The sequence below is a fragment of the Lipotes vexillifer genome, unplaced genomic scaffold (genome assembly GCF_000442215.2).
Source record: "Lipotes vexillifer unplaced genomic scaffold, Lipotes_vexillifer_v1.1 scaffold329, whole genome shotgun sequence".
In the NCBI taxonomy this organism is placed as follows: Eukaryota; Metazoa; Chordata; class Mammalia; order Artiodactyla; family Lipotidae; genus Lipotes; species Lipotes vexillifer.
In genome coordinates, this window is record NW_006774067.1 from 5,303,276 (window position 1) to 5,330,030 (window position 26,755).

Below are 26,755 nucleotides of genomic sequence, written 5' to 3' on the forward strand. Positions count from 1 at the left end.
CAATCAGCTTATCTCACTCTCTGTTATACATTTGGTGGCACCTTGTGTCTTAGGCGTGGATGATGTGCGAGCCTTACGTAGAGTTTAGGGGAACAGAGAGTGTCCCCTAGAGAGGGAAAATGGTGTTGACTGTCCCTTAAGTGTGCCCTGGCCATAACGGCTTTTGAAGTTGCCCAGGCACAGGCATGCAGGGGCAAAGGGTGTTTGAAGATGTAGGTGTTAAAGTTATTCAGGTAGAGTATTGCCTATAGGGCACAAGATGACTGCTAGTGAAAAGGTGGTTTGTCATTCACAGTTGCCAAGAGCAGGGGGGCACATCAGCCATGCAGGACCACATGATGGGTAGAAAAAGGAGAGGGAAGAAAGCAGGGGCAGGAGCCTTTACTGTGGTTTCCGTGGGAAGGAATGGGTGGGACAAGCAGACTTAGAATTGGCTAGTTTGAATAATGTCATCAGGCTCAGGGTGTAGGTGTTGCCCTGAGTTATCTGGTACCTGGCCCTGGGGTGATTAGGGCAGGAAATATTGACCTAGTGTGTAAGAGTCCTGCAAGAGCCTGATAAAGAAGGAGGTTGGGGGTGTGGGCTTTGGGTTGCTTGGTTTGCACATGAAAGGCGCACTTGCAGGGGGAGTCATTGCTATCTCCAGGGATAGCCTTGGGCGAGGCAGTCCCTCCTGGGTAAGCAAGGCCCCAAGATAGCAAAGCATCATAAAGTACAGAAAATGAAAACCATGATTGGTACCTAGGGATTCTGTGTTCTAATCCAGTGAGACTCCTTTCTTCTTTGGTCCAAGAAAATCTACAATTCAAGGGGAGTATAGAGTCCAGTAGTGAAAACAGACAAGCAGATCAATTATGGTGATCACAAGTGGTGAGTGCTGGGACAGTCTGAGCTCAGGACGATGTGGGAGCATCAGACAGGTTTCGAAAATGGTGGGTCACAGAAAGCTTTCTGGAGGAGGTGATGTTTGAACTGAGTATGGAAAGACTCAAAGAAGTTGGAAAGATGAAAAAGAAGAAAGGCATTCCAAGCAGAGACCAACACATGTGAACACCTGGGGAGACCTGAGACATCGAAACTGCAGGATGTGGTTTGATATGGCTGGAGAGGAGAGAACATGGGGGGTTGGGGAGGGGGGATTGGCAACAGGGTTTGCAAGAGGGGGATGAGGCAAGACAAGTTGATTTTGTGGGTTAAACTAAAGAGTTAAACTCTACCGTGAAAGCCACAGGAAACCACTGAAGGATTGAATGTACGGGAGACGTGAGCAGAATTTCATCTTGGACAGACTCGTGGGGTGGCAGGGAGTGTGTGTGTCTTGGGGGTCTATGCAAACCAAGACAGGAGACTGCCACAGTTATCCAGGCAAAAAGGGGGGAGAGCCAGAATTAATGCAATTCCAGTGCTAGGGGAGAAAGGGAACAGATACAAGAGACAGGAAGCCTACCTGAATTTGGTCAAATTAAAGTCCCAAGTGAAATTTAAGTTACAGTAAAGACATGTTTAAAGACTATCAACTGACATTTGGGAAGTTAATTATTTATTCCTCAAACGAAATCTGATTGCTTCTTTCTGCCTTACGGATTTTTTAGGTGATACAGAGTCACTTTATCTGTATCTACAGTGGGCCAAAATCTTATCAGGCTGAGATTCAGGCACATACCTAGATATGAACATATAATATGCATAAGCAACAGGATACTTGGTAACATCTAGGAAAGTAACTGGGAGTTTTAGAATTCACTTGAGTATCTGGCATTGGAGCGAAAAGGTGGAAAGAAGGAGCATTCAACTGGGGATTCTGGGAGACTTGGGTTCCAATTCCATCCTTGCCAGTTATGTGATTTTGGGGTATGTTGTTTACCTCTTATAAGCATGAATTTCATCATCTGTGAAAATGAAGGTGCTGGATTAGGTCATCTCCAAGGTCTTTTCTATTCTAAAGCCTATGGGTAGACATAGCTTTTGACTCATCAAAAACCTCTGCAACCCGTCTAAGTGATTTTAATTCCGCTTATTTGCACAATTAGGATAATGCTCTAGCAATCATGATTAAATTTCAGATTTGCACTGTGTAACGTGACCTTAGGTATACAGCTTAGTCATTCTGGTAATTTGTGGATAAAAGATTATCCTTTTAGTTCTTTACAGTAGAGCTTACTCTAAATGTAGTTAGCTATTAGTGCAAGCTCTGAATTGGTTTTACTGTAATTAACATAAATCTACCAAAATTAGCCTTTCTCTTCCCATTATACAATTAACTATGTTCTGAAGAGTTTCTACAGCTAAGGCAAAGGGGGCTTCAAATTACTCTGTAATAGCCATTCAGGAGCAGACCATATCCACCTAACACTTCTCACTATTACAAGACCCTGGGGCAGTGGACTTTATGCTCAAGCCAGCAGCTGTAAGTTGGAAGGTGGATCCTTGCTCTCAGTTAATCATGCTGCTAAAACTTCTGAGATCTTCAAATGAGATAGGCTTACACCCTGGGAGAATCTGGTTTAACTAGGATTTCCTTTTGCTACCCGAGCTTGAAGACTCAATGAAAAAAGATCTTGAACTTCCTCCCTTACTCTGTTGCACTGAGCCCCGGAGAATAACAGCTGCTGGGGGAAGGGGGCTTCAGTGAGTTCAGGCCTCCCACCACAGGGATGGTGGCTTCCCCAAGTTAAAATCAAGGACCCCGATTTCAGTGCGTTTAAGAGTTGATAACTTTAAGCCCCAAGACTCTTCTTTCTAAACTTCGCTTCGTCTTGTAGATTGAAGCCCTGGGGGGTACAGTGTCTGCTGAGATAAGGAAAATGCATCCTTCCCGCCCTCCTCTGATACTCTCTGGAAGAGAGGGACGCAGAAGGATAAGGAGAGACTCAGGAGAAATGTACCGACCGGGGCTGAATGCCTAGCGGAGGTCTCACCGTCTCTCCGTTCTGCCTGTGCTATTTCTTGGGTGGCAGATTTCCACACACCCTTTCCATCTCTCTTGCCATACTTTTCTAGGCTTTACTCTATTGGGCAGACAACACTACTAATTATAGAGTACATCTATGGCTAAATGCAAGCAGGTCTGCTAAGGGTCCCTTCAGGACAAGAAGTATGAAGAGAAAATAAAGAGGAAGATTTCTTATTTCAGTCTTTACTAGAAGACTCCAAACTCATTCTGTAGATTCATTCAACAAACATCGTGAAATAAATGTTTATTGTGAACATCTTAATATATACACATAATAGATGATTAAGGAATGTAGCTCCTTCCATGGAAATCTTTATAATCAAATAATCTTCACCGTATATGTATACAAAAAGTGAAAGGTTATTTTTGTGCTGATAGATTTAAAGACCAATTGATTATGTAACAGAGTTCCTTCAAATAAGTGCCTCACAAGAAAATTTATAACCTGAAAACTTCAAGCGCCATGTGGTATTTTGTGTGTCGAACCAATAAACTCATTAAAATAACATAGGGTAAACCCAAACACAACACAATGAAAGTTCTAACACAGCCCACATTAACCAACCAACTTTAAAATAATATCTTTGTTACGCGCTAAGGTTAAAAATTCAGCAAATTCTTTATATTTTTTCCACTTGAGATCATGTGTGGTTTTCTACTTTCCCGAGAAGTACACTTTTGTGGCTTTTTTGATCAAAGGAAGGTCATTTTTGCAAAGAGACATCTTTTGTAGAGGTCCCTGTTCTACTTAATCAAGGTTTCAAGAAAAAAAGGAGCACAAGAGTGTTGACTAGTTTTTTAGCGAAACATAAAAATTCTTAGATTCTCTTCTTAGTGTGGACTTTGGAAAGGAAGGCGTGCATGTAAGGTTAGTCATCACTGTGTGTGTGTGTGTGTGTGTGTGTGTGTGAGAGAGAGAGAGAGACAGACAGACAGACAGACAGACAGAGAGACAGAGACAGAGAGAGAGAGGCAGAAAAGGAGGTGGAAGGAGGAAATAAAGGAATTTGGCTGCCAAATTGAGTAACAGTTTGAAACACTTGGCTTCCAGTTGTGAAAGGTGAGCAACAATGGGGAAGAGTTTGGGCTAACAAGGGGCCACTTGAGGAAAGGCTTAATCTCAGCTGGCAGGTTGACGAGGAAGGTCAGCTCGGTGCACGTGTTCCCAGCTGGAGCTGGGCTCCCATTGCCAGAACAATTGTCTTCTGCAGTTCAGCTTCTGAAGCTAACTGAAGGTGCCTTCGCAGCCAGTTCCTCGGTGTCTCCCCTTAAAAGGGTTGGCTCTCCACTGCCATGTCAATGTTATGTATCATTGCCACCGAGCAAGTGGCACAAAGGAAACTGTTTCTTATTGCTGTGTTGCTGTGTGTGTGTTAGTGTGTGCATGAGAGATGGCTTTCTTTCCCCTTGACCATCACAGTCTTCGTTAGGAGATGAAATCAAACTCCTTCTGAAGCCAAGAAGGGCAAAATGAATGTGGAAAAAATGTGCATACGTTAAAAATGAGACACTTGAAAGTTAGGGATTGCTGAATAATTTTTTTACATACATATTCCTTTTCATATTCTTTTCCATTATGGTTTATTACAAGATACTGAATATAATTCCCTGTGCTATACAGTAGGGCCTTGTTGTTTATCTATTTTATACATAGTATTGAATAGTTTGTATCTGCTATAATTTTGAATGATTAATGTTCACAGAAAACTACAGTTGAGTGTACTGTTGTAAGAGCTTTTAGAGATTATATCCCAATGTAGCCTAAATTTTCTAAACATCAGTTCTCCCTTGAGGAGGTGTTCTTTACATTGAATATGCTTTATAATTAATTGGTCAGCTATTGATTTTTCATGTTGACTTTGTAATACAATAAATGATTAACACATAGGTTTACAGCAGCAAATGAACTGAAGGACTGAAGAAACTAAATGGATAGTTCAGGAAAAGTTCTTCTTTGTTTGAAGGAAGGGACTTTTCTCTGACTTATCCAGATTTCTTATTTACACAGAAGTCTGTATCACTGGCTTAATTGTTAAACTGTGCAGAGCTTACAGAGTGATCGATAAGTAGATAAAACTTTGAAATAATTCTCCATTCTCAATCAAATAAATGATGTGTCACTTCATCTTATCTCATCAGTTTTAAAGGTAAATACAAACTTAAATAAAATTGGCCTATTAAGCAAGTTCATGTCTCTCTGAATTGACAAATAGTTCCAAAGAATTCAGCTACTTTATTTGACACATAGATCTGGTCATAGAAAAAAAAAGAAGTTTCATTTTCAACTTGGATGTTATTAGTCAGCTGATCACTCTTTATAATACTTGGGCACTACCACAATTTATCTTCAACTTGAAGACAAGAGAAATAGTTTTTGTGGTAGTAAGAAAATGGATATATGAAAAGGTATCTACTAAACTTAAAAGATTGGCCCTAAGCTATATAATATTATTCTTATTTTACTGAAAACTAAAAACTGCATTTCCCAGGATTCCTTGAAGAATTTGTAATACCAAATTTGTAATACCACATAATTTGTGGTATTAGAGCTTCATAAACTGTGTTCCTAAGAAGAAGTATTTCAGCACCAATTACAATTACCATGAGGCATAGCTAAACATTAGAAGGCTGGTTTTCTTGTGTTTCTGGTAAACTGGCCCTGAAGATAATTTCAAAGAGGCCCCCCAAACATTTTGAGCAATGGAAATAGCCTTGCAATAAGCTAACGGGCCGCCCAAGATAGGGATGATAATGGTACCTGTGTCAAAAGGTTGTTGTGGGATGTGGGATTGAGTAAAGTAGCAGCATAATGCCTGGCACTCAGGAAGAACAGTATAAACGTCAGCTGTTATAATTAGTGTCATTACAATAATAAAGTAATTTAGACATGTAAATTCTGGTGTGTTTGTTAAACAACTCACGGCATCATTTAAGCAAAATACAATTTAATTGTATTTCCAATGGGGCTGAGCCATAATTGTGGGATACCAGTAGCCTTGTGTTGTTCTCTTACTTGCAGACAAGTAGTTCTCATCTGTCTTTCTCTGGGCTCTTTTAGCCACTGGGACTTCAGCAGCTGGTTCAGCCAATTGTATTCAATTCAACATTACAAGGATTTACTGAACATCTCTTCTGTGCCAGGCACTGGTGTGGGCACTTGGGAAATAAAGTAGAAAATTTCCTAGCCTGGCGGAGCTCACGGTCTAGTGAGGAAGATAAACCCTGAAGGAAAGACAGCCCATCATTACCTCCCGGAGAATTATTCCATCTGATTTTAAGGAAGATGGTTTCATGGACAATGGTTGGTTCTTTTGCATACATTTAAAGTAAATTCCAGCTTTTCCAATCCCAGATTTAAACATTGAGAATGAGGGTATGAGGAAGTACTCCTGCTTATGAAGCATTTTAAAAATAGTTAACCCAATGTGTGGTTAATGGATGTTAACTAGACTTATCGTGGCTATCATTTTCGATACAAATATTGTATCTTTATGTGTACATCTGACACTAATGTTATACATCAATTATATCTCAATTAAAATGAAAGATTTTTTAATTAAAAAAAGGAAAAAAGGGGCTTCCCTGGTGGCGCAGTGCTTGAGGGTCCGCCTGCCGATGCAGGAGACGCGGGTTCGTGCCCCGTTTCGGGAGGATCCCACATGCCGCGGAGCGGCTGGGCCCGTGAGCCATGGCCACTGAGCCTGCGCGTCCGGAGCCTGTGCTCCGCAAATGGGAGAGGCCACAACAGTGAGAGGCCCGCATAACGGAAAAAAAAAAAAAAAAAAAAAGGAAAAAAAAAGTTAACCTACTAATTTGAACACCCTGTTAACAGTCTTTTAGCATTACTACTAGATAACATTATTCCATACTGTGAAATCAAATGATCAACGTTCTTCTGCCTACCACTTTCAAATAAGGCATTTCCACTGGGCTCAATCAGTGTAAAAAAAAAAAAAATTAACTCGAAGAGGTGGGAGAAAATGCCAGAGATTTCAAGAATGAGCCTGCTTCCTACCATGTCACCTAATTTTGAATTATGAAAATTTTTATAAAAAATTCCACCACACAGCCTATGTAATGTCTCCTTTTCCCAGAGCTAAGGAGTTCCATGGGTGAAACTGAGCATGTAGTTGGCGTCTATAATGACTGAATAAAACTGTATATCGAAGCTGACAGATCTGGGAATAAAAGAGTTGTAGTAGGTTGGAACTCATGGGTAGTTTAACAAATGAAATCCTAAGATACATCAAAAATAGCAATAGGACTAAATTATCAGCTTGGTAAGTAATATATCAGTGGTGGCTCTAACGCCAGTCTGATTCATTTTTCTACTACAAAATGAGACTGTATAAAGGAAAACACTGCACCAGGAGTGAGGAGGTTGAATCTCATAGGGAGGAATTTGCCTTCTCATGAAGAATTCAATTTACCAGAAATATCCACTTGTGGGTGTTTACAAGGAAATGTGCCATTTAGCTTTATTCTATATTTATATAAATAACTGAACAAAACCAAAAGAATTACTTCACAAAATTGCTCAGTGCAGCACTCACTACTGTTTTTCATTTCTATATTATGGCATATGATTTGGTTTAATTGGAAACATACTTAAATTTATAGCCAAAATGACTTAAATGTATACATTCAATAGAAGAAATATATAAAATGCTTTATTAAGGTAAGTAGATATTAGGTATCAGTTGTAAAACTATAAATATTCCGCAATGTCTCTAATTTTATGATAGTTAATTGTTTACTTGGTTATTATGTCTATGCTTTTGATAGTTAACATGTTTTGGAAATTAAAAACAAACAGTTCAGTTAAAAACTTGACTTCGAGAAATTATAGACTAGTTTTGTGTTTCTGAACTTTTTAAAGCACATCCAAGTGGGAATGGTTTCATTATTAAAGTGTAATTTTATTTAATTACAAAGGTTATTTTTTTATTCCAATCTTCTAACTCATTTGTGACTGCCACCTTTCGTTGCAGATCAGAACTCTGCCTTTACTTTGAAGAAAATGTGTAAAGGGAAAAAAGATCGAAGATCTGATTGAGGATCATGCTTACTGTATGTAAAAATTCATTATTGTCACGAAAACTCTGCCATGCACATGTTGAACATATTCAGTAAAATATTTATTCTAAATCTACACCACAAAATTGTTTGAATCAGAGCCACTACTTAAAAAAGAAATCACTCAGACTACCTCAGTCACTTAGTTTCAATAATTGCCCCCATAACAAAAACACTACTAAGAAAACCCGGGCATCCTGAAGAAAAAGAAAGAACTTCATTAAAATGCAGAAAAGTCACTGATATTATTATAGTTTTAACGAATTTTGCAAGTAGGTTGTAGAGCAAACTATGAATTTTGCAACTGACCTAAATTTTAAGACTGTTGTAACAATTAAGGCTTTTGTAACCATCTCTAAAGTATAAAATTTTCCTTCATTTAAAATAGTTTTCTTTGCTTGAAGAGAAGTAGAAATATATTAAATAATTTTCAAGGAAGGGTCTGAAAAGTTTCTTTAATTTTGAAACCGTATCTTAAATGCTTAGAACACGTATGACACCAGGGCATCCTTAATTAGTTATAATTGAGATTTTTTAATTGGTTTTTTAAATTAAAACTAGTTTTACCAGTTATGTGTAAAATTAAATTTTGTTACAAAGTTACATATGGAAAGGTAACCAAACTACATAAAAAAAAAATCTTTCTCTTGGTTCCTTTAGTTTATGTGACATAAATTTGCCTGTGGATGAAATGTTCATGTCTTTAAGCAACAGCAGGGAAAAACTCAGTTTTCGTTTAAAAATAAAATGGCTGTTCTAGATCAATAAAGAAAAGTATATTTACTATATTAAGATATTCATTAGGATTTAGTTTTCTATTTGGATGCCACACTAACTGGATGAAAGATACATCAAAGTAGTATAGGGAGCTTACTTTTAAGAAGACCGTATTAGCAAAAATGTCCACATTTGATGCATTAAAATAACTTACCTATAGTAAGATTAGATGCCAGCACTACTTTCTTTCTGACAGATCACTACTGCTAGGTTGAGATGTACTAAACGTTGGAAATAATTATTGTCTGCTTTAATATCTTAACCTTGGTGTGTTCCTTGTTTTCTGCTGAGTGAGCTTTATTAGCCCCTGTTGTAAAATCAGAGCCCATAATCACTGGAAGAGAGAAACAGAGAGAGAGAGAGAGAAAGAGATAGAGAGAGAGAGAATTAAGATTGAAAATTTCCAGTGTTTATACCACGCATGTTCAGTGGTCCAATTACAGATCCACTGGAGAATGCAGTTCAGTAAGAAAAGAGAGTTAATGTTTGGACTGGCTTAAGACTTAGCTTTTCTGGGGAAGAAAGATTCTAAAGCTGTACATAAACAGCTCTAACCTTCTATGAAGAGACTGAAGAAACTTTCTTTACCTACGAGTTGGACTAGCCAGTTATCAGATTGTGGCACATCTATTTGCCAAACGTGTACAGCTTGAAGTTGCCACCATCAGTCTGAAGAAAATGAAATGCTTGTTCTCTTCTGGGGAGAGGAGGAAGATTAAGGGATAACATTTTCACTCAAAGAAATGGTGGTAACTTATTACAAACAATAAAAGATAGTAGTCTGGTCTTTCACCCACATCAGTCTTTGCACACTGCAACTTTCTCATCAAAGCTTAATTACCACTGGGCCCCAGTGGAGCGGGGCTGTAACTTCGTGTTCCCATTTAAGAGCAAAGTGAAGTTATCTCTTAAAATAATACAACCAGTAAAACACATGCTTATTTATTTGAATATGAGTAAATAAAGATTTCTCTTTCAGGTTGTGAGTGCACAAGTGAAGGAGAAATGGTCACTTAATTCTAGGTGTAACCAAAAGAGGGCACCATCTACCCTTAATGTCGGCACAGAGTTCCTGAGGTTGTCAAAACAAACCCCCCAACCTCAAACCCTTCAACCCACCAAGGCAGGGCATTCGATGGCCTCTGGCATTTTGTACTCTATAAGGAGACCAATTCTGAAATTGCCCATCACGAAGAACATCAGTTTGGTTATTTACTTCAGGACTGATTTCTACATTTAGCACTCATATTCCCTGAAATGTTAACCATTAGATGCAAGTATTTGACATTTCACTGTGACACTTTTCACAGACACTCTGAGTTTAATATTTTATAGGACAATGAGAACATTTCCCCTTAGGCCAGGATACAGGCTGTCATCAAATAGCACGAGAAAAAACTGACAATTAAGTTCCTAATGGTATCTTAACTCCAAGGGGTAATCCATAATGATAGATAGGGAACAGTGGCAGTCAGATCTCCCCAGCACATGGAGGATGCAGTTAACTGCATTTGAGGTATGTGGGAAATGATTTGAAGCAGTATTTTACTTACACCAACTTTTAGTAACAGAAGCCTAACAAATGAGTGAGAGAAAAAGTCATGACATTTATTTTCTGTATCCTTAAACAAGTTTTCTAACAAGTGTATTATTTAAATAGGTAAATGTTTGGGGGGATTGCACAACTCCCTTGTATATGGCCAGTTTCTTCAGGGTGATGGGGAAGAATAGTTCTAGGCTCTTAAGCGCAACTGCCAACCACTCTCAGAAATTCACGATACAGGAGAATATGTGATTCTTGAAACACTGAGTTTAGCAGTTAAACCCAGAGACTGGAGATGAATAGTACAGACAATTTCGTAGTACAGATAGTTGTTTAGGAGGAGGAAATGTGAACTCTTAGAGAATGATCACTTAGGCGAGCAGATTTCCATCACTGTAAAAATATCACTACACCATGCAATTAAGTGCCACTGAAGGGAAACCTGGTGGGGAAATAGAGTAATTTTGTAAACTTTTCAGATAGGGAAAGCAGCCAAAATAGTTTTATGGTAGGTGAGGAAGGGACTGCCATCTACTAACACTAAAATCCAGCAGGATAATCCCTCCCTTTCAACGCAAAATCAAAGCAAGTAGAAGAGAATGTTTTTCTTTCTTCCTCACTCTGTCTCTAGTAAAAGAATCACTATCTAGTGTAAAGCGTTGTGCAAGCCTCTTGTTTCTTCCCTCCAGAAAACAACTAAACAGAGGAAAGACCGAGTTCACAAACATCCCAACTCGCTCCTGCCAACGTACATCAGAGAAGCCGAAACTGGGATTGCCAGGGTTTGGGGTGGGCTCACCGCAGTGCCTCGAGTTCAAACCTAAACGTGTAACCTTGTGGCCACGAGTGCCCCTTTTCCCGAGTGGTCCCGACCCCTGGTCTCTCTGCGCGAAGGAAGCGAGCCCCAAGTTCTCCACAGGGCGATGGAGAGTTGTCGCCTTGGTTCCCAAGAATCGGGTTCCTCCTGGGTCACCACATCCACCCGACCACCTGTTACCCTCCGGGCCTGGATTTTCCAGAGACCAGATTATGAAATGAGCCGCTGCCTCGTCTCCGTAGTTGGGGTTTGGAGTCTGTGGTGGGGGGATGACGGGCTGGGAGGATCCCCGAGGGATGACAGAGAGCTTAGGTCTCCACTTGGGTGTCTGCGCCGCTGTTTACCCGCCCCGCCGCCTTCAGCCCACTTCCCTTTCCTCCCCCGGAGGAGGAGATGGTTAAAGATTACACCGTGGCCGCGGGCACTTCAAAGGGCGGCTCGGGCAGCCAAAGGTAAAGATAACGTTCTGGCAGCTCTTATCGGGTTTGTGGTTACCACATTATAATCACTTCATTTAAAAAAAGGGGGGGGGCGGTGGGAGAGAAAGAAAAAGAAAGAAAAGAAAAGAAAAGAAAAAGGTTACATCACGCGACTGTGCAAGGGATGCAGAGTAAATTCCTTTGGAGCTGGACGAGTTGGAGTTCTCCTTTGGGGAAATTTTTACAGCCCATCTCTTCGTGGAACGCGACAGGACAAGGAGGGAAGGTTGGGGCAGGGACCAACTAGGCAGCCTGCCCTTGGGTTCCAGGCTCAGGGGCACAAATGCCCACACTGCAGGCAAATGCCTCCAGTCGGAGGAATTCGCGCGGCGATCTGCCTAGAGCTGGACCGCAAAGCTGCAGCGCAGTAGCGCTTTCCCGGGTTGCACTTGAAGACGCTTGTCTGCGGGCCCAGAAAGTGCGGGCGTGCTACCCCGAGACACGTGCATTTCCCAGGGGCCCAAACACGCCTGGCCCTTCGCAAACTCGCCCGCCCCCTCCAGAGCAGGCGGGAGCCGAGGAGCCCCCAGCCTGGCCTAGGGCCCGCCTCCTTTCCTCCCTCTGTCCCCTTTCCGGAGCGGAGTGGAGGCGCACTTACAGGTAGGAGGTGAAGACACTGAGGTTGGAGGGCAGCTCCGAAAGTCCCAGGTCGGAGCAGTCCACCCTGAGCAGCATCCTGCCGTCCGGCTCGCACTGACAGTGCGCGGGGCACCCCCGCAGCAGCGCGCCCGGCCTCGGCGAGCCGCCCCCGGCCGCCAGCTGGAGCAGGACGGGCAAGGCCAGGAGAAAGCCGACCGAGGAGGTGTCCATGGTGCCCGGGCAGGGGGCCGCGAGCGGGGCGCGGCGGGAGGGCAGCGTCGGGCTTGCGGCGGACGGTGGCGCGCCAGGCGCAGCTCTGAGGGCTTCTGCGGCTCCGCGGGCGCCTACAGCGCGGGGCGCAGCGCTCCTGGCCCCCGGCGGGGGCGCCGAGGAGAAGCGCTGCGGGGCCCGGCCGTGCCCCTGCCGCCACGCGGGCCTCGGGAGCGCCCTGGCTGCAGCCGCTGCGGGGGCCGTGCGCGCTGCTGCTGCAGGCGGCCTGCTCGGTGTGGAGCAGCATCTCCGCTCGCACGCTCGTTTTTTAAAGCGCTCCAGCCCGAATCGCGCGCCCAGTGACGTCAGCGCAGCCCGGCTTCCCAGGCACCCCCCGCCTGGCCCCACTTTCCCTCCTCCGACCCCCTCCCTCCTTTCCCGACTCCGCGGCTTGGAGGCGGCTGGCGGCGCGAGGTGCAGGCGAGTTCTCAGCGCTCGAGCGTTGCCTCCGGGGCGCGGATTCCGGCGCTCAGCACCTCAGGGGGGGCAGGGGACCCCCCATCCCCACCCCCACTCCCTCCCGCGTCCTGGCGACCCAGATCAGAGAGCCGAAAGGGACCTGCTTCAGACGGACGCAGACCGACGCGCAGGGGCCGAGAGATGCGGCACGCTTCCTCTAAGAACACTTCAAATAATGGAGGGACTACATGGAGTGCTTAAAAAAAAAACAAAACACTACAATTCAATCCAGAAAAACAGTTACACTAACAGGGTAAGGAGGCAGGCGTCCCCAGGCGAAGGATGGGTGGCCTTTTTGATCCTTACCTCAAGCCGCCCTGTCTGGCTCGCTTTTGCCCTAAAATCGAAACGCTGGGCTAATCGCTAAGTAAATACAGCTTGTGAGCAAGCACTCCAATTCTGTCTAATCCACGGGGTAAGAAGTCGAAGTGACTGTTTTTTTTTTAAGTGATTTAGGATCCTCTGGAAGTCAGTCACCTTTAGTAAAGCAATGCGGGACCGACAGATGGGTGTTTGCTTTTGTTCGGCGGCCTTTTCATCCTAAGTGTCCCAGGGTTTTCTAAGTAAGTGCAGTCCCACTCAGGTGTGAGAACCATTGCCAGTGCAAAATGCGTGTTCTCACACTCTTAAAAAGTGTCCTGCAGGGAACCCGCAGGGGAAAGGAGGAAAAGGACTCAGGGCTTTCTTGGAGAAAAGGCGTCGGTGAGGAGCCAGTCAACGTCTGCAGACCTGAGTGAGTGGCTGAAAGAAGTTAAGGCCTAAGCCTGACACTTCAACTCACAAAAATGTACAGTTTTCACTCCAGGCACAATGTCTCCTTGCTTCATGAAGGTGGAGAACCCTTACGGCTTTTAAGGCCTCTCTTAATCTTCTTCCATCCTGCTGAGTTTCCCATATAAATTTCTGAAGTTTACAGTTGGGAAGATTTTTTTCTTTGCGTGTATTTACTTTCCTTCATTTAAGAAGTGATCCCCAAAGCTGGCTAACCACCTGTGGAACTTGAAAAAATATATAGATTCCTGGACCTAAATCAGTATTCTGAACATGCTCCTTTCTATGGTGAATCCCATCATTAGCAAGCTTGTGATTCTTTGGACTGGATGGAAGGAGAAAGTGGCTAAGCTTTATATACTCCATTCTCTTCATTTTGCAAATAAAGATCCTGCAGCCCAGAGATTTTGGAAAATTTGACAGTGGCTGCTGAAAACTGTGAGTTAACCCTGATTTCTGGACATCGGTGCAGTGCCTAATTCTGTCCTGGTCCTTCACTTGCCCCTTTGCACATCGCGTCCACTACCATCCCTTTGCTTATTCTCACTTTATTCTTGCTTCTCCCAGCCATTCCTTCCACATTTATAGAATGCCTACTGATTACCTATTTTCCTACCCTTTTTAAAAAAAACCTATCCCCAGATTACTTATTTTGTAAGTAAGCAGTTCAAGACTTACTCTTTCTGTAAAACCTCCTGTAACTATAGTCTAATTAATCATTAAGCAACAAATCTTTGTAGAATAGCTACAATCATGACACAGCAGTGACTTAGGGAGGCAAGTTACCTCTCTTCATGGAGCTTGCAATCTAAGAGGAGCAGACTCTGCACAGGAATCCCAGGAATCTCACTGAAAGTGTATGTTATAAATACCACATAATTGAGCCCTAAAGTTTTCTTGAATGCTGATATGTTTTGTTTTCCCAACTTTATTGTGATAGCTTTGGAGACAGGGAGTAGGCCACTTGTCTTTACCTGTAGGACTCACAATGGACTCACGGTAGTGGAAACTTAACAAATATTTCTTGACTGACTGATTTATCAACACAGGCATCCAGATATGGTTGTGTCCATCATCTTACTGAGGGCTTTTGTCAACAGTTTCTATGATTTCAGAGTTCCAAAAAGAGCATAGCACTTTGGTTGTGGAATGAATCAAGCAGAACTGGATTTGAATCTAGGTTCTGACAGATTTAGGCATTTGATCAGAAGCACAGAATGAGCCTATCTAAGTCTCTGTAAAGGAGGATTATTATTTACCTAGGTAGTTCTAAATGTGAAAATCTCTGGAACTTGGCTTAGAGCAGAGTAAATTTTCAACCTGTGTTAGTGCCTTTCCTCTTCTGTTCAGGAATTGAAGCTTGTTAACAAATTCATGTAAAGCAGAGGGATTTCTGATTCAATTACAAGGAAGAAAGACAGCTATGCTGGATGAAGCCAGGTGTAATGAACATCTGTTACTTATTTATTTATTTTTTCACATGCCCAGCATTTCTCCTCTTTCTTTTTTGGTAAGAGCACTCCACACTTTTCCTTTGGGAAACTACCTCCCAAACCTTAGGTGATTCTGGTAGAGCTGTCAATCATGTAGCCCCACTTTCCCGCCCCTGGGGTAAGTATATAACCCAAGCAGAGCAATCGGAATCCATCTGGGGGATTGTCATTTACTCTGGGGTGAGAGGCTCTTTTCTGGCTTCATGAGTTCTAAGGACAAGGAAGCCTGGAGCTCAAGGGAGCTGTCATTCTCCCTTGTGGAGAGAGCTCACCAGGAACTGAACATAAGCATTAGTGAGGAGAAAAGCAAAATCCTAAGGTCCTCTTTTAAACATCTGGATCTAGAGCTGTTTCTACTCCATCACTTCCCAACTGGGTGAACCAATCAATTTTGTTTTGTCTTGTTGCTTAAGGTAATGAGTAAGGATTTATCTGTGATCACTTGCAATCAAGGATGCTCAGGAAAAACCTGCAAGTCCAGGAAGCATGAATACGTGAGTGAGACCTGATGAAATTCAAGGTCTTGTAGACCTTAAAATATAGAAAATCATATGGGTTGAAAATAAGAATGGTTCTTCTAATAGTGATTTTATTGTCTGAATGCATATATGTTAATTACTTTATCTTAGCTAATAAAGAAGAAAATATAGCAAACCAGATTCCTTGTGTACTACAAAGAAAAAAAAGAAAAGAAAAGAAAGCAAGCTCTAGTAAGGGCTCTGAGTAGTGGTCTCTCTGTTTTATGGCAAATAACATTTAATTTATAAGATCAAGTTATCAAATTGCATGATAAGGACCATAAGCATTGACTCAGCTCTTTATACATTTACATGTTCCCACTCAGTCCTCACCTCATACCAACCTTATGAGGTCAGCATTATTCTTACCCCAAATTTAAGGATAAGAAATGTAAGTCATTTTCCTAATGGTGACTAACAAGTCAGTGATGCAACCAAATTCTAACCTGAGTCTTTTGACTTTAAGTTCTTTACCCTTTCCCAAATCCCTTGGAAATTCTAGACATACAGAGAGTTAAACTGGATAGTATCTTGGGTTTGCTATTGTTTTATTGAGAAAGAAATTCACATATTTCGGTAAAGAAAAAAAAAGTGTAGTCTTTTTGGACTGCAGTGGAACCATTTGGAGCAGAGAATGGTGGTTTTTTCCTGTGACAGAAAGGACAAGTATATATTCAACGTTTTCCCCCTTAAATATATATATTTCTAGTTTCTTTCGACAACCAGTTACCCACAGGAATACATAGCGGTGAGATGTCAGAGAAAAACAACTCCACCCCTTACATGTGATAGTAAGGTTAGTAGGCTAAAGTAGATTCATTTGGTATTATGTCTGGGTGAGATGTTCATATTACTTATGGTTTTGGAAGGTATCTGCCTGTTAATGAGCTGACTGTTAATGGGAATATCTCAACGCCAGGACTGAAATCCCTTTTTACTTCTTAGACTCTTTGCAAGGTCCTAAAATCAGTTCTGGTAAAGCGAAGTTTGTGTAGTTTGTGTTTCTGGGCTTGCTAAACAGATGCTTTCCTAATTCTTTAATCTTTGATAAAAGTCCACAACTAAAAACATTTGTGTACACCGCATGAATTACTAATAAGCTTAGTTGAAGCATGCCAGGATAATTTAAGTTAACAGGTAAGTCAATAGTTCTTTTACAAGTATAATGAAATAGTGTTTACACAACTGGTGGGCTATTACAGACTTATTTAACTTGTTTGAGAGTGTAGAGCCCGTTATTTGCTCTGCTCATTTTACATTCATGATATAATCAGGCTTATGCTGAATTTCTTAACTTCCTTTTACCAACAAAGTCTAATTAATTGAGAAAGGAGGAGGATTTAAGAATAAAGGTCTATTTTCTTTCAGAATTATTTATTTAGCAAGAAAGCATTAGTTCAGCTAATTCATTACTTTGAAATAGCTTATTATATAATATCAATTGGATCTGTCTTTGATATTATCCAACACAAAGGAAACCTTTAAATATATCCACATGTTCACAACATGCTAAAAGAAAGGACAGTGGTACATGATATTATTAATTCTTTAGCTCATTTTGATCTCCTTGTTTTATTTCATATATGATAATGAACATGATTCTACTGGTATGGAGCCTGCTTCCTGGGAACATGTGTCCAGTCAAATTCACATGTAAACCAGGGAGAGGTTTTCTTTTCAAACTAAGAATAAGATTAATGGAAGAAAAATAATAAAACACTTAAATGATCTTCTTGCTCATTCCCATGTTTTTCAAATTCTGCCAAATATCACCTTAGTATCCAGACAAACTGTTCCATATGCCCATTGTGGTGGATCTTTTTATGGTTTCTTTAGAACTACGCTTTTAGGAATTTTTTTTTTTTTTTTTTTTGTGGTACGCGGGCCTCTCACTGTTGTGGCCTCTTCCGTTGCAGAGCACAGGCTCTGGACCCGCAGGCTCAGCAGCCATGGCTCACAGGCCCAGCCGCTCCACGGCACATGGGATCTTCCCGGACCGGGGCACGAACCCATGTCCCCTGCATCGGCAGGTGGTCTCTCAACCACTGCGCCACCAGGGAAGCCCACTTTTAGGATTTTTAACCATCTATCATGTCCACATGCTCATATTTAAATGTCAGGGTTCAGACAGACCACACACCTTGCTCCAAAATGATGAGAGGCTAACAGGTTCCCATTGGCAGAGGTGCTTCTCCCAAGGCCCATTGCTAGAGTATATTCAGATCTACAGTCTCTCAACTGCAATTCTGAAATCGTAAGAGCTCCAATAAAGGAAAGGTTTCTGAAACAAACTTGGTGGCACAATGTGAACTGAACGGACATGAATCTGTTTATAGTCTTTTTCTCATTTCGTGTTAATATTCACTCAGTTTGCCACAGAAATGTTGATGTGTTTGATTGCAGGGTGCTTCCTCAGACTCCACTGGGGGTTTTATATAATATATGGGATATCATTCCCAATATAGTCTATTTTTCAAATCCTCCAAAATTCTGCATTTGCAGCATCTGTGACGTTGACATTTTTGACAAAGGGATTATGAACCTATAAACATTAGCAAACTTTGGAATATTCATCTCATAAACAATTTTCACAAGAAAGACAGAAAAACGGAGCATTAGAACTTGTTGGATGGGGAAAGAGAGGGAAGTACCTTCGAAAGCACAACCCAGAGAGAGGAGAAAGGAAGTGGTCAGCTCAGGTGAGTGAGCGGCCATCACTGGACACATTCTCCTTTGCAGAGTACAGGGCAGAACTTCCTGTCTCTTCTTCTGGGGACATATCTGTAGAGTAGCTAGTAGAAACCATTCTATATGTTAGGAATGAGCTCTGTCTCAAACACTAGAGAATAAATAACCATCGATAAGCATATTTCAGGAAAGAAAAACCAGAGGTGTTGAGCAGATAGTAAAAGTAAGGGGAAGGAATTGTACAGCTCACTTAGAAGAACAAATTTATGGATTTTATTCCATGGACATGCAGGATTTATAAATGAAAGTAAACAAATACAGAGCACACTATTTCCCCAAATGCTTTATTTTGATAAGTCTGGTGTATTTTAATTGAGTATGCATAGTAGCATTTCACTGCAAGTGCAGTCTCATAATGCAGGGCAAAATTTATTGTGCAAACATTGTGGCTCAAGTCAATGAGTCATAATAAAACATTGTCCAGATTGCTGCAGTTAAAATTTACAGAAGCTTTTTGTTGAGTGTTGTTAGGTTTGTGGATTAATAAAGTGAGCCTGTTTGTTTTAATTTTTCTTTAACAAGGACTAACATTTTGATTTTACGTTTCATAGATTTTTCTTCTTTTGCATAGATTTTAGATTGTGTTTTGTAGGAAGAAACCTCATTGCAGCTTTAAAAATATATGGATATTCTAAATACATTTTCTAAGAGGCAATCCCTCTCCTGTTCTTCCCATCCTTCACTCTCCTTTGTTCACATTCTCTGTTTTTCCCCCTCCCATTTTCTCCCTAACTTCCCATGGGGATGACTGGGAGAGTGTGGAATGGTGTGAGGGTCATTGGCTTGGTCACCCAGGAGAAGGGCAGCATGACATAGCAGCACAGTACAGGTTTTGGGTTCTCACAGACCAGGGTTCAAATCTCTGCTCTGTCATTTACAAGTTGTGGGACTTGGAGGAACTTCATCTGTGAGGCCCAATTTCCTCATGTGCACGATGAGGACAATTGTACCACCTCTGTAGAGCCATTAGCAGAACAAGACTTAATGTGTTACAGGGACTTCCATGCAGTTAGCACTTAATATATGGTAGTAATAAAGGACCTTCCAGTCTTTTCTTGAATTTTTTCCTTGAGAAAGTCTATTGAACTCTATAGAGACTTTCACTTTTTTCTTTCACTAATGACATGGTACTTTGAACATTTACTGTGGTTTCCCATGAAAGTAGAGTGTTTCACAAAATTTTGAGATCACCTTGGTCGGGAACATGTGCCAGTGAAACAGTCTGAGTTACATTTATCAGGCCTCGGTTTCCAGTTTTAGTAAAGCCTCAATTCCCAGTTTTAATTAAAATGTATCTATCCAAAGACATATATTGCACATTCAATAGATGCCAAGCACTGGAAACGTGGGGATAAATACATATGGCGCCTGCTTTCAAGTAATTCACCACTGAGTTGAGAAGACAGACATGAAAAACAGAAAATTAAAATGCAGGATAATAACAGGGGTAAAAAAAATGTTGCTAGGGTAAAAAGGAGGGAGGAACTAACTCTGCCTCAGAGAAAGGCTTCACAGAAAAGGTGATATGATGTGGAGCAAGTTCTTGAAGGCTCAGCATGAGTTTGTTAAATGAAGAGAAGTGGAAGGCCATCCCTGGGAGTGTGATGAGGACAAAGGTAATTTTTAGGCGATGATTAGCATGGTGCTAGCTCAGGGTGAACATGTGTGAATCTTGGGAAACTGGCATAAGGAGAAGCTAGAGAGATACACTAAGCCAGAGGGATTGTGAAAAGGGTGTTATATGCTATCTTATTAAGCTTGGGCTTGATCCTGGGTGCAATAGGGGGCCAGGGCATCTTTAAGCAGGGAAATGATGTCACATTTTATCTTTGGGAAAAGAGAACTTTAGTGTCAGCATGGGGCACTGTGAGAGCAGGAGTCAGGAGTTATCACTGATTTCAGTATATGCATATTTGGGCAAGAGGTGAGAAACATTACAGTCAGTATGTAGCACTGGACATGGCGAGGTAGTAGGTGTTAGATTCCTGAGATATTTTAGGGGTGGAATTGGCACAACTTCGTGCCTATGATACCTACAAGGGACAGAATGGTTGTAATGTCTTTGTTGCCTTTAGCCTGGGAGGCTGGGTAGATGATGATTATTTACTGAAAAATGTTGTTACCATTTTTGAGTCCTTATTTGTGCCAGGTGCTGTGCTAGGTGACTTAAATGCATCTTTTAAAAAATTTATCCCTGTCAACAACTTGTAGGGGAAATATAATTATCCTCTTTTAAACAAATAAGGAAAGTGAGGCTCAGAGAAATTAAATAACTTTCCTAAGTTTCTTTTCCATTAAGTGGCAAAGTTGACATTGAATCTGTGGTCCAATAGAACTCCAAAACCACACTTTTAAGCCCCGGAAGAGGATCAGGCTTTGAAAAAAAGATAGTAAATTTAACTTTGGACATGTCAAGTTTGCAGTTGAAAAAAGTTTTCAAAAATCACTTAGGGTGCTGACTATAACATGGAATTTTACAGCTTCAAATCTTTCTTGTGGACTCTTTGATTTAAGCCAGACATAAATTCTTGATCTCAGGCTTGATGCAATGGCCTCTGTGTTTGTGTTGCTGTCTCCCAATGGTAGATCACATGCAGGGCTCAGAAAACCCAAAATTCAGGAGCTGTGACAATGTCCTAAACAATTATGGTGGCAAATATTTTTGGCAAGTGGTTTCTAAGGTTCTTTATTCTACTTGAGCTTTTTCCAGTCACATAATGGCTGAAATGTAATGCATTTTGAAGACATAAAAGACTTTTCCCCCTTTTATGAATGATATTACCCAAGTAATTAAAACTTTTTTCCTTTTATAAACTGTCATTTTTCTTCATCTTTCTGTTTCATCAGAAGACATTTTATAAATGTTTCTTTGATAAGTCATTTACAAGAGGAACGAATACAAGGTAGTTGTAGAAATATTGAAAATAAACAATTATAGAACACAATTAAAATCATGTGCAACCCCTCCACTTGAACATAAGAGCTGTTAACATTTTACCTATTTCATTTCAGTGTTCTTAGTACATATATATATATTTTACCCAATTGTGGTAGTTTTCCACTTATAATGGGAAAATATTATCCCTCATTAATAATATTTGGAAATACCAGTTTTTTTTTAATGTCTTCATGATGGTTTATTCTTCCTATCCCACAGATGAGGGAATTGGTGCTCAGAGAACTTGAAAAACTTCCCTAAGTATGAAGCAGATTTGACCACGTTCTATACACTATGTGACCTCTGAATTTAGCAAGGAGGATTCAAGATTGAGAGAAATGACCAGACTAGAATGCAGGGTATGGGAAGTTCGTTAGGAGAAATTCAGAGTAACGTTATAGGAGTTTGGAGGCAGAAGGGAGTATGTCCTGCTGGTAGAATTAGGGCAGGCTTTATGGAGCAGCCTGCATCTGAGATGCGTCTTAAAGCAAGGGCAGTAATTTGACATTGGAGAAAGATATTTAAGAGCAGGGAACAGTATGAACAAAGGGATGATGGCAGGAAAGCTTGGAACCTATTTGGGAAATTGTGTTTAATTCAAACTTGGTTGACTTTTGGGCTTTTAAAAAGTTTTTGTGTGCAAAGCTATAAAATTGAAAGTTAGGAGAAGATTGACTTAATTTCAGATGGATGGGTAGGAAAGGAATTATGCCTTAGGAGCCTAACTTTGGCATTGGGGCCTGGGGCTGATTGAAGGGAGAAGGTGGCAGAAAGACTACTGATTCAGTGTATACTTATTGGGCACTATTATATTCTGGGTATACCAGCTAGAACAATACAACAGACAAAGTTTCCAGGGTGGCTGGTTGAGAGAAAGGTGGTGCTATTAAAAACTGAGCAGATGAGGGTTTCCCTGGTGGCACAGTGGTTGAGAATCCGCCTGCCGATGCAGGGGACACGGGTTTGTGCCCCCTGAGCAGATGAGGGAAAGAAAAGTCCAGATTTGGGTATGTTGAGTTTGGGTGGCCCAGGACTCAGCTGGATATTCAGGCTGGTTCTTCAGAGAGAGGGGAGGGATAGACGTCCGTATGTTTGGGAATTCTAGCTGATGAGGTGGTTATGGTTGATACTGATATTGAGAGGTGATGGATATAAGTGTGGGAACTGGTGGAATTGTGGAGGAAGGGATTGTAGATAAATATCTTACGTTTACTGACTATTCATCAGGCACTGTTCTAAGAATTTTACAGGTATTATCTCATTTAATCCTCAAAACAACCCCATGAGGTAGTTACTATTTACTTCCCCACTTTGTAGATACCCCCATTTTACCTAGAGATATGGGTTTGCTTCCAGACGACTGCAATATAGCAAGCCACACAAAGTTTTTGGTTTCCCACTATGTAAAAATTATGTTTATACTATGCTGTAGTCTATTAAGTGTGCAATAACAGTATGTCTAAGAAGCCGATGTACGTATCTTAAAAAATATTTTGTTGCTAAAAAATGGTACCCATCATTTGAAACTTCAGTGATTCATAATCTTTTTGCTAGTGGAGGATCTTGCCTTGATGCTGATGGCTGCTGACTTTTCAGGGTGGTGGTTGCTAAAGGTTGGAGTGGCTGTGGACGTTTCTTAAATTAAGACAACAATGAAGTTTGCTGCATTGATTGACTCTTCCTGTCACGAACAATTTCTCTGTAGCATGTAATGCTGTTTGAGAGCATTTACCTACAAGCAGAACTTCTTTCAAAATTGGAGTCAATCTTCTCAAATCCTTTTGCTGCTTCGACACCTACATTTGTGTAATATTCTAAATCCTTTGTTAACAATCAATTAAATTCACCTTATCATATGGGTACAGTTCATGCACCCAAAACAATTAGAGTAGTAACATCAAAGATCTCTAGTTAAAGATCGCCGTAACAAATATAATAATAATGAGAAAGCTTGAAATGTTGCAAGAATTACCAAAATGTGACACAGAGACACAAAGTGAGCAAATGCCATTGGAAAAATGGCGCTGATAGACTTGCTTGACACAGGGTTGCCACAAACCTTCAGTTGTAGAAAATACAGTATCTGCAAAGTGCAATACAACGAGATATGACTGTATAGACGAGACTGAGGCCCAGGATCACACAGCTGGAGAATGTTAGATCTGGGATTTGACCTCAAGCGGGCTGACTCTAAACCTGTGTTGTCAGGCTCTCCTTTCTGCTTCCCAAGGAGAAGAGAGAGAAGACAAATCTGAGAAATCTCAACACTTCGAGGAGAAATCAGGAAGAGGAGTCAGCAGAGACCAGAAAGGAACGGTTACAAAAGGGCATTGGAAGGAAGCCCAGAGAGGCTGTCACCAGGAGGATGGGTAGGCACGGTGTCAAACACTATAGGCACGTCTGTTGAAAGGCACATCATTGTGGGTAAGAAGCAGGTGTCAGTGAAACACTAAGGCTGCATCTTTGTGGTTTGAAACAAGGTTTTGTTCAGTTACTTAGCCAGGAAGAATATTCAGAAGAAGTATTGTTATTAAGCAACTGGTACCTGGTTGGTTGATCATGGTCTATATCTACATTTACATATTCTTAGTTTTCAATACCAGGACTAATCACTTATTAATGGAAATCTGACGTAACCTCACCCACTAATAATTTTGAATAGCTGGGGGAATAACTCATTTGAGGGAGAGAAAAGTCCGACTCATATGCTTTTTGCTGAAAAGAAATATGTTTACTAATTTAGAGTACGAACAAAAGAGAAAACTACTCCTGGAATTGGGTTTAACAAAATTGCGTCAAATTAAGCACATGCCTGAAGGAAAGTTACAAGTGACTTACAATTATTATTTCAGTGGTTTTATGAGTAAATTTGTAGTTCCAGAACCACCTTCCTTAAGGCTATCCTCTTAATTTAATTCAATAAGAATTTATTGACCACTATTACAGATTTAAGCTGTGCCAGGCACAAAGAGTGCTGTAAAAGGGATATTTACTTATTTATGGAATAAATATTTACTGAGAACTTACTTGGTTTGGCACTGTGTTTGGTACTGAGGATAGAATGGTGAGTAAAATGGAAATGGTCCCTGATCTCCTGGAGCTTCTGGTCTAGTGGGAGTGATAGACATTGATTAAAAACAGACACACCACAAATAAGTACTTGTTTACAAACTGATCTGAGTGCCATGAATGATCTTTTTGGGAAACAAGATTTACCAATGAGAGAATAAAATAAAATGACATGCAAAAATGAGTGGCATTGCCTAGAATGATGTTTATACCATTAATTTGTTTAGTAATCTCTCTTTTAATAGATAGATGAAGTAAACACTATTCTGAACACTAATAAAATTATTATCCTTCTCAATTAGTGTGAGTAATTGAGTTTTACTCAATTGAGTTTTACAGTTTTACTTTCATTCACCCTTTTCCTTTAGGCATTGTTTATCTCTCTCTATTTTTCCTTTGCTTGTAAAACTGTATAATTGTGGTGGCAGCTCATTGGTCTGCAGGTTCATGCTAGTGGCAGGCGAACAAGGACAATGGAGGAGGAATCATATTAATGAGAGTTTTAACACTTCAATTTTGAGGCTGCTTTGAGTGTTGTAAAGTTGTGTGTGTCATCTCCAGCAAGGGGACAGGTGGCTATACTAAGTAGCTGAACTTCCTCAGATACTTACTTGGTTGAAATCTCTTAAAAGAGAGATCAATGTTTTCTACGGTGTTAAAAAATTTCTTGCGTGACCACTTCAGTGCCAAGTCACTGTGGACAGTCAATTGTTGATCGACATTAATGTTGACTTCCAATGTTGGCTTGAGCAGTTGGTTTGTCTGTATATGAAATGTCAGAAGAGGTGTTGTTTTTCCAGGAAATTCAAAACCTTTGAGAATGTGCTTTTCATTTCATTTCCAAATGCTTTTCAACCTTCACACTGAGCTTGTACTCATAGCCCAGGACAGAACATGTGGCAAAAATCTGGCAAATCTTTTTCAGAGGAAGAGATGTATTAGTTACAAAGAAAGAAAAAGTGAATATCACAGACTTTGGAAATGGAGAAAAGCTAAAAGAAGAGGCCATTTTGAAAATAAAATAAAATAAAAAAGAACAGCTTATTTTGCAGTATAAGTGAAAAATATAATATGATTTCTAAAATTAACTTGTCTTTCTTTAGAAACTGTCAAGATAGGCAACTCTTTTTCACTAAAAGTCCTTTAAAAGTAGACTTTTTATTTTATATAATGTGGGTAAGACAAAGGGAATTTTAAAAAGTTATAAAAAGTCTATGGTGGAAGAGTATTAAAAAGAGTAATTCCTTAGATGGTAAATTTAGAATAGTAAAGGAAAACATTTATTCTAATAATAATATTTAGTTACTATCTCTGGCTGGTAGAACTTCAGTTCTTATGTCAGTTTACTGGCCATAGCTCTAGGATGGCTTTTTATAAGAATCAGGATTTCTTGACATACTAGAGGATAGTAAAAACAAAAACCAAACACTAAAACCCAAAAAATGTGGTTAACAAAAACTTGCGATGGAATTTCACATGTCCTGTGGTTTCTTCCCCTGTTGGCTGTTTCACTTAAGGTTCCAGGTTCTAGGATGAAGAAATGGATTCTTTTCAAGTTATTGAAAACTCTTAGGAAAAAGGGGAACTGCTTCCTGACTTCTAATTTAAATTCTTATGTATATTAACTATAATTCTCCCAAAGTGCTGTTTTGCAAAACACATATTATGTAGTTGCTCCCAAAGAGAAACAAGAATGGAAATCCTTAGAGGCAAAGGAGCAGCATATGACTAAGGTTTAAGTTCTGGTTTAATGTATAAACTAAACTTAGTGTGGTGCTATAAAAGGAATGTGTTTGCCTGTAGTTTATATTTATCTATGAGTAAATATACATACATATATATATATATAAATATATATACAAACAGAGTATATACACAAACAGAGGATGTTAAGGGACCAACTGTTTTACATGCTATATAATATAATTTATTTCATAAGCAAGTTAAAATTTAAAATTGATCAACTTAAATGCCAAAAGCCTTAAGGCTTTAATTATATTTAGGAGGTTAATTAACATTCTATTCTTGGCCTAGGAAAACTATCCCTTCATCATTTTCACTTGTTCAACAAATATTTATTGAGTACTTGCTATGGCAAGATGGCGTTCTTGGTTCTGGAGATACAGCAACCAAACAAAATAGACACAAATTCTTGCCCTTTACATTCCAGAGCGAGTGTACATTCTAGACAGGCACACAATGAACAAACTGATAATTAAAATACATAGAATGTCAGGTGGTAATTAGCAAAAGTAAAGCAGGAAT

At 40.4% G+C, this 26,755-nt stretch overlaps 2 protein-coding genes across 4 annotated transcripts in view; one reads left to right on the plus strand and one right to left on the minus strand.

Moving 5' to 3' along the window:
- Positions 1-12,495, minus strand: part of LGR5 (leucine rich repeat containing G protein-coupled receptor 5) — a 121,536-nt gene extending 109,041 nt beyond the window's left edge. For 2 of the 3 annotated variants that reach the window (XM_007448778.1, XM_007448776.1), the window contains exon 1: positions 12,244-12,495. In XM_007448778.1, the coding sequence (XP_007448840.1) occupies positions 12,244-12,455 (212 nt within the window). In that variant the 5' untranslated portion in view covers positions 12,456-12,495. The remainder of the gene's footprint in view (positions 1-12,243) is intronic. The other variant, XM_007448777.1, reaches the window with a different exon arrangement.
- A 1,066-nt stretch (positions 12,496-13,561) lies between these two features.
- TSPAN8 (tetraspanin 8) overlaps positions 13,562-26,755 on the plus strand; it is a 248,571-nt gene continuing 235,377 nt past the window's right edge. Inside the window, exon 1 of the mRNA XM_007448781.1 lies at positions 13,562-13,686. Coding sequence (XP_007448843.1) covers positions 13,562-13,686 — 125 coding nt within the window. The remainder of the gene's footprint in view (positions 13,687-26,755) is intronic.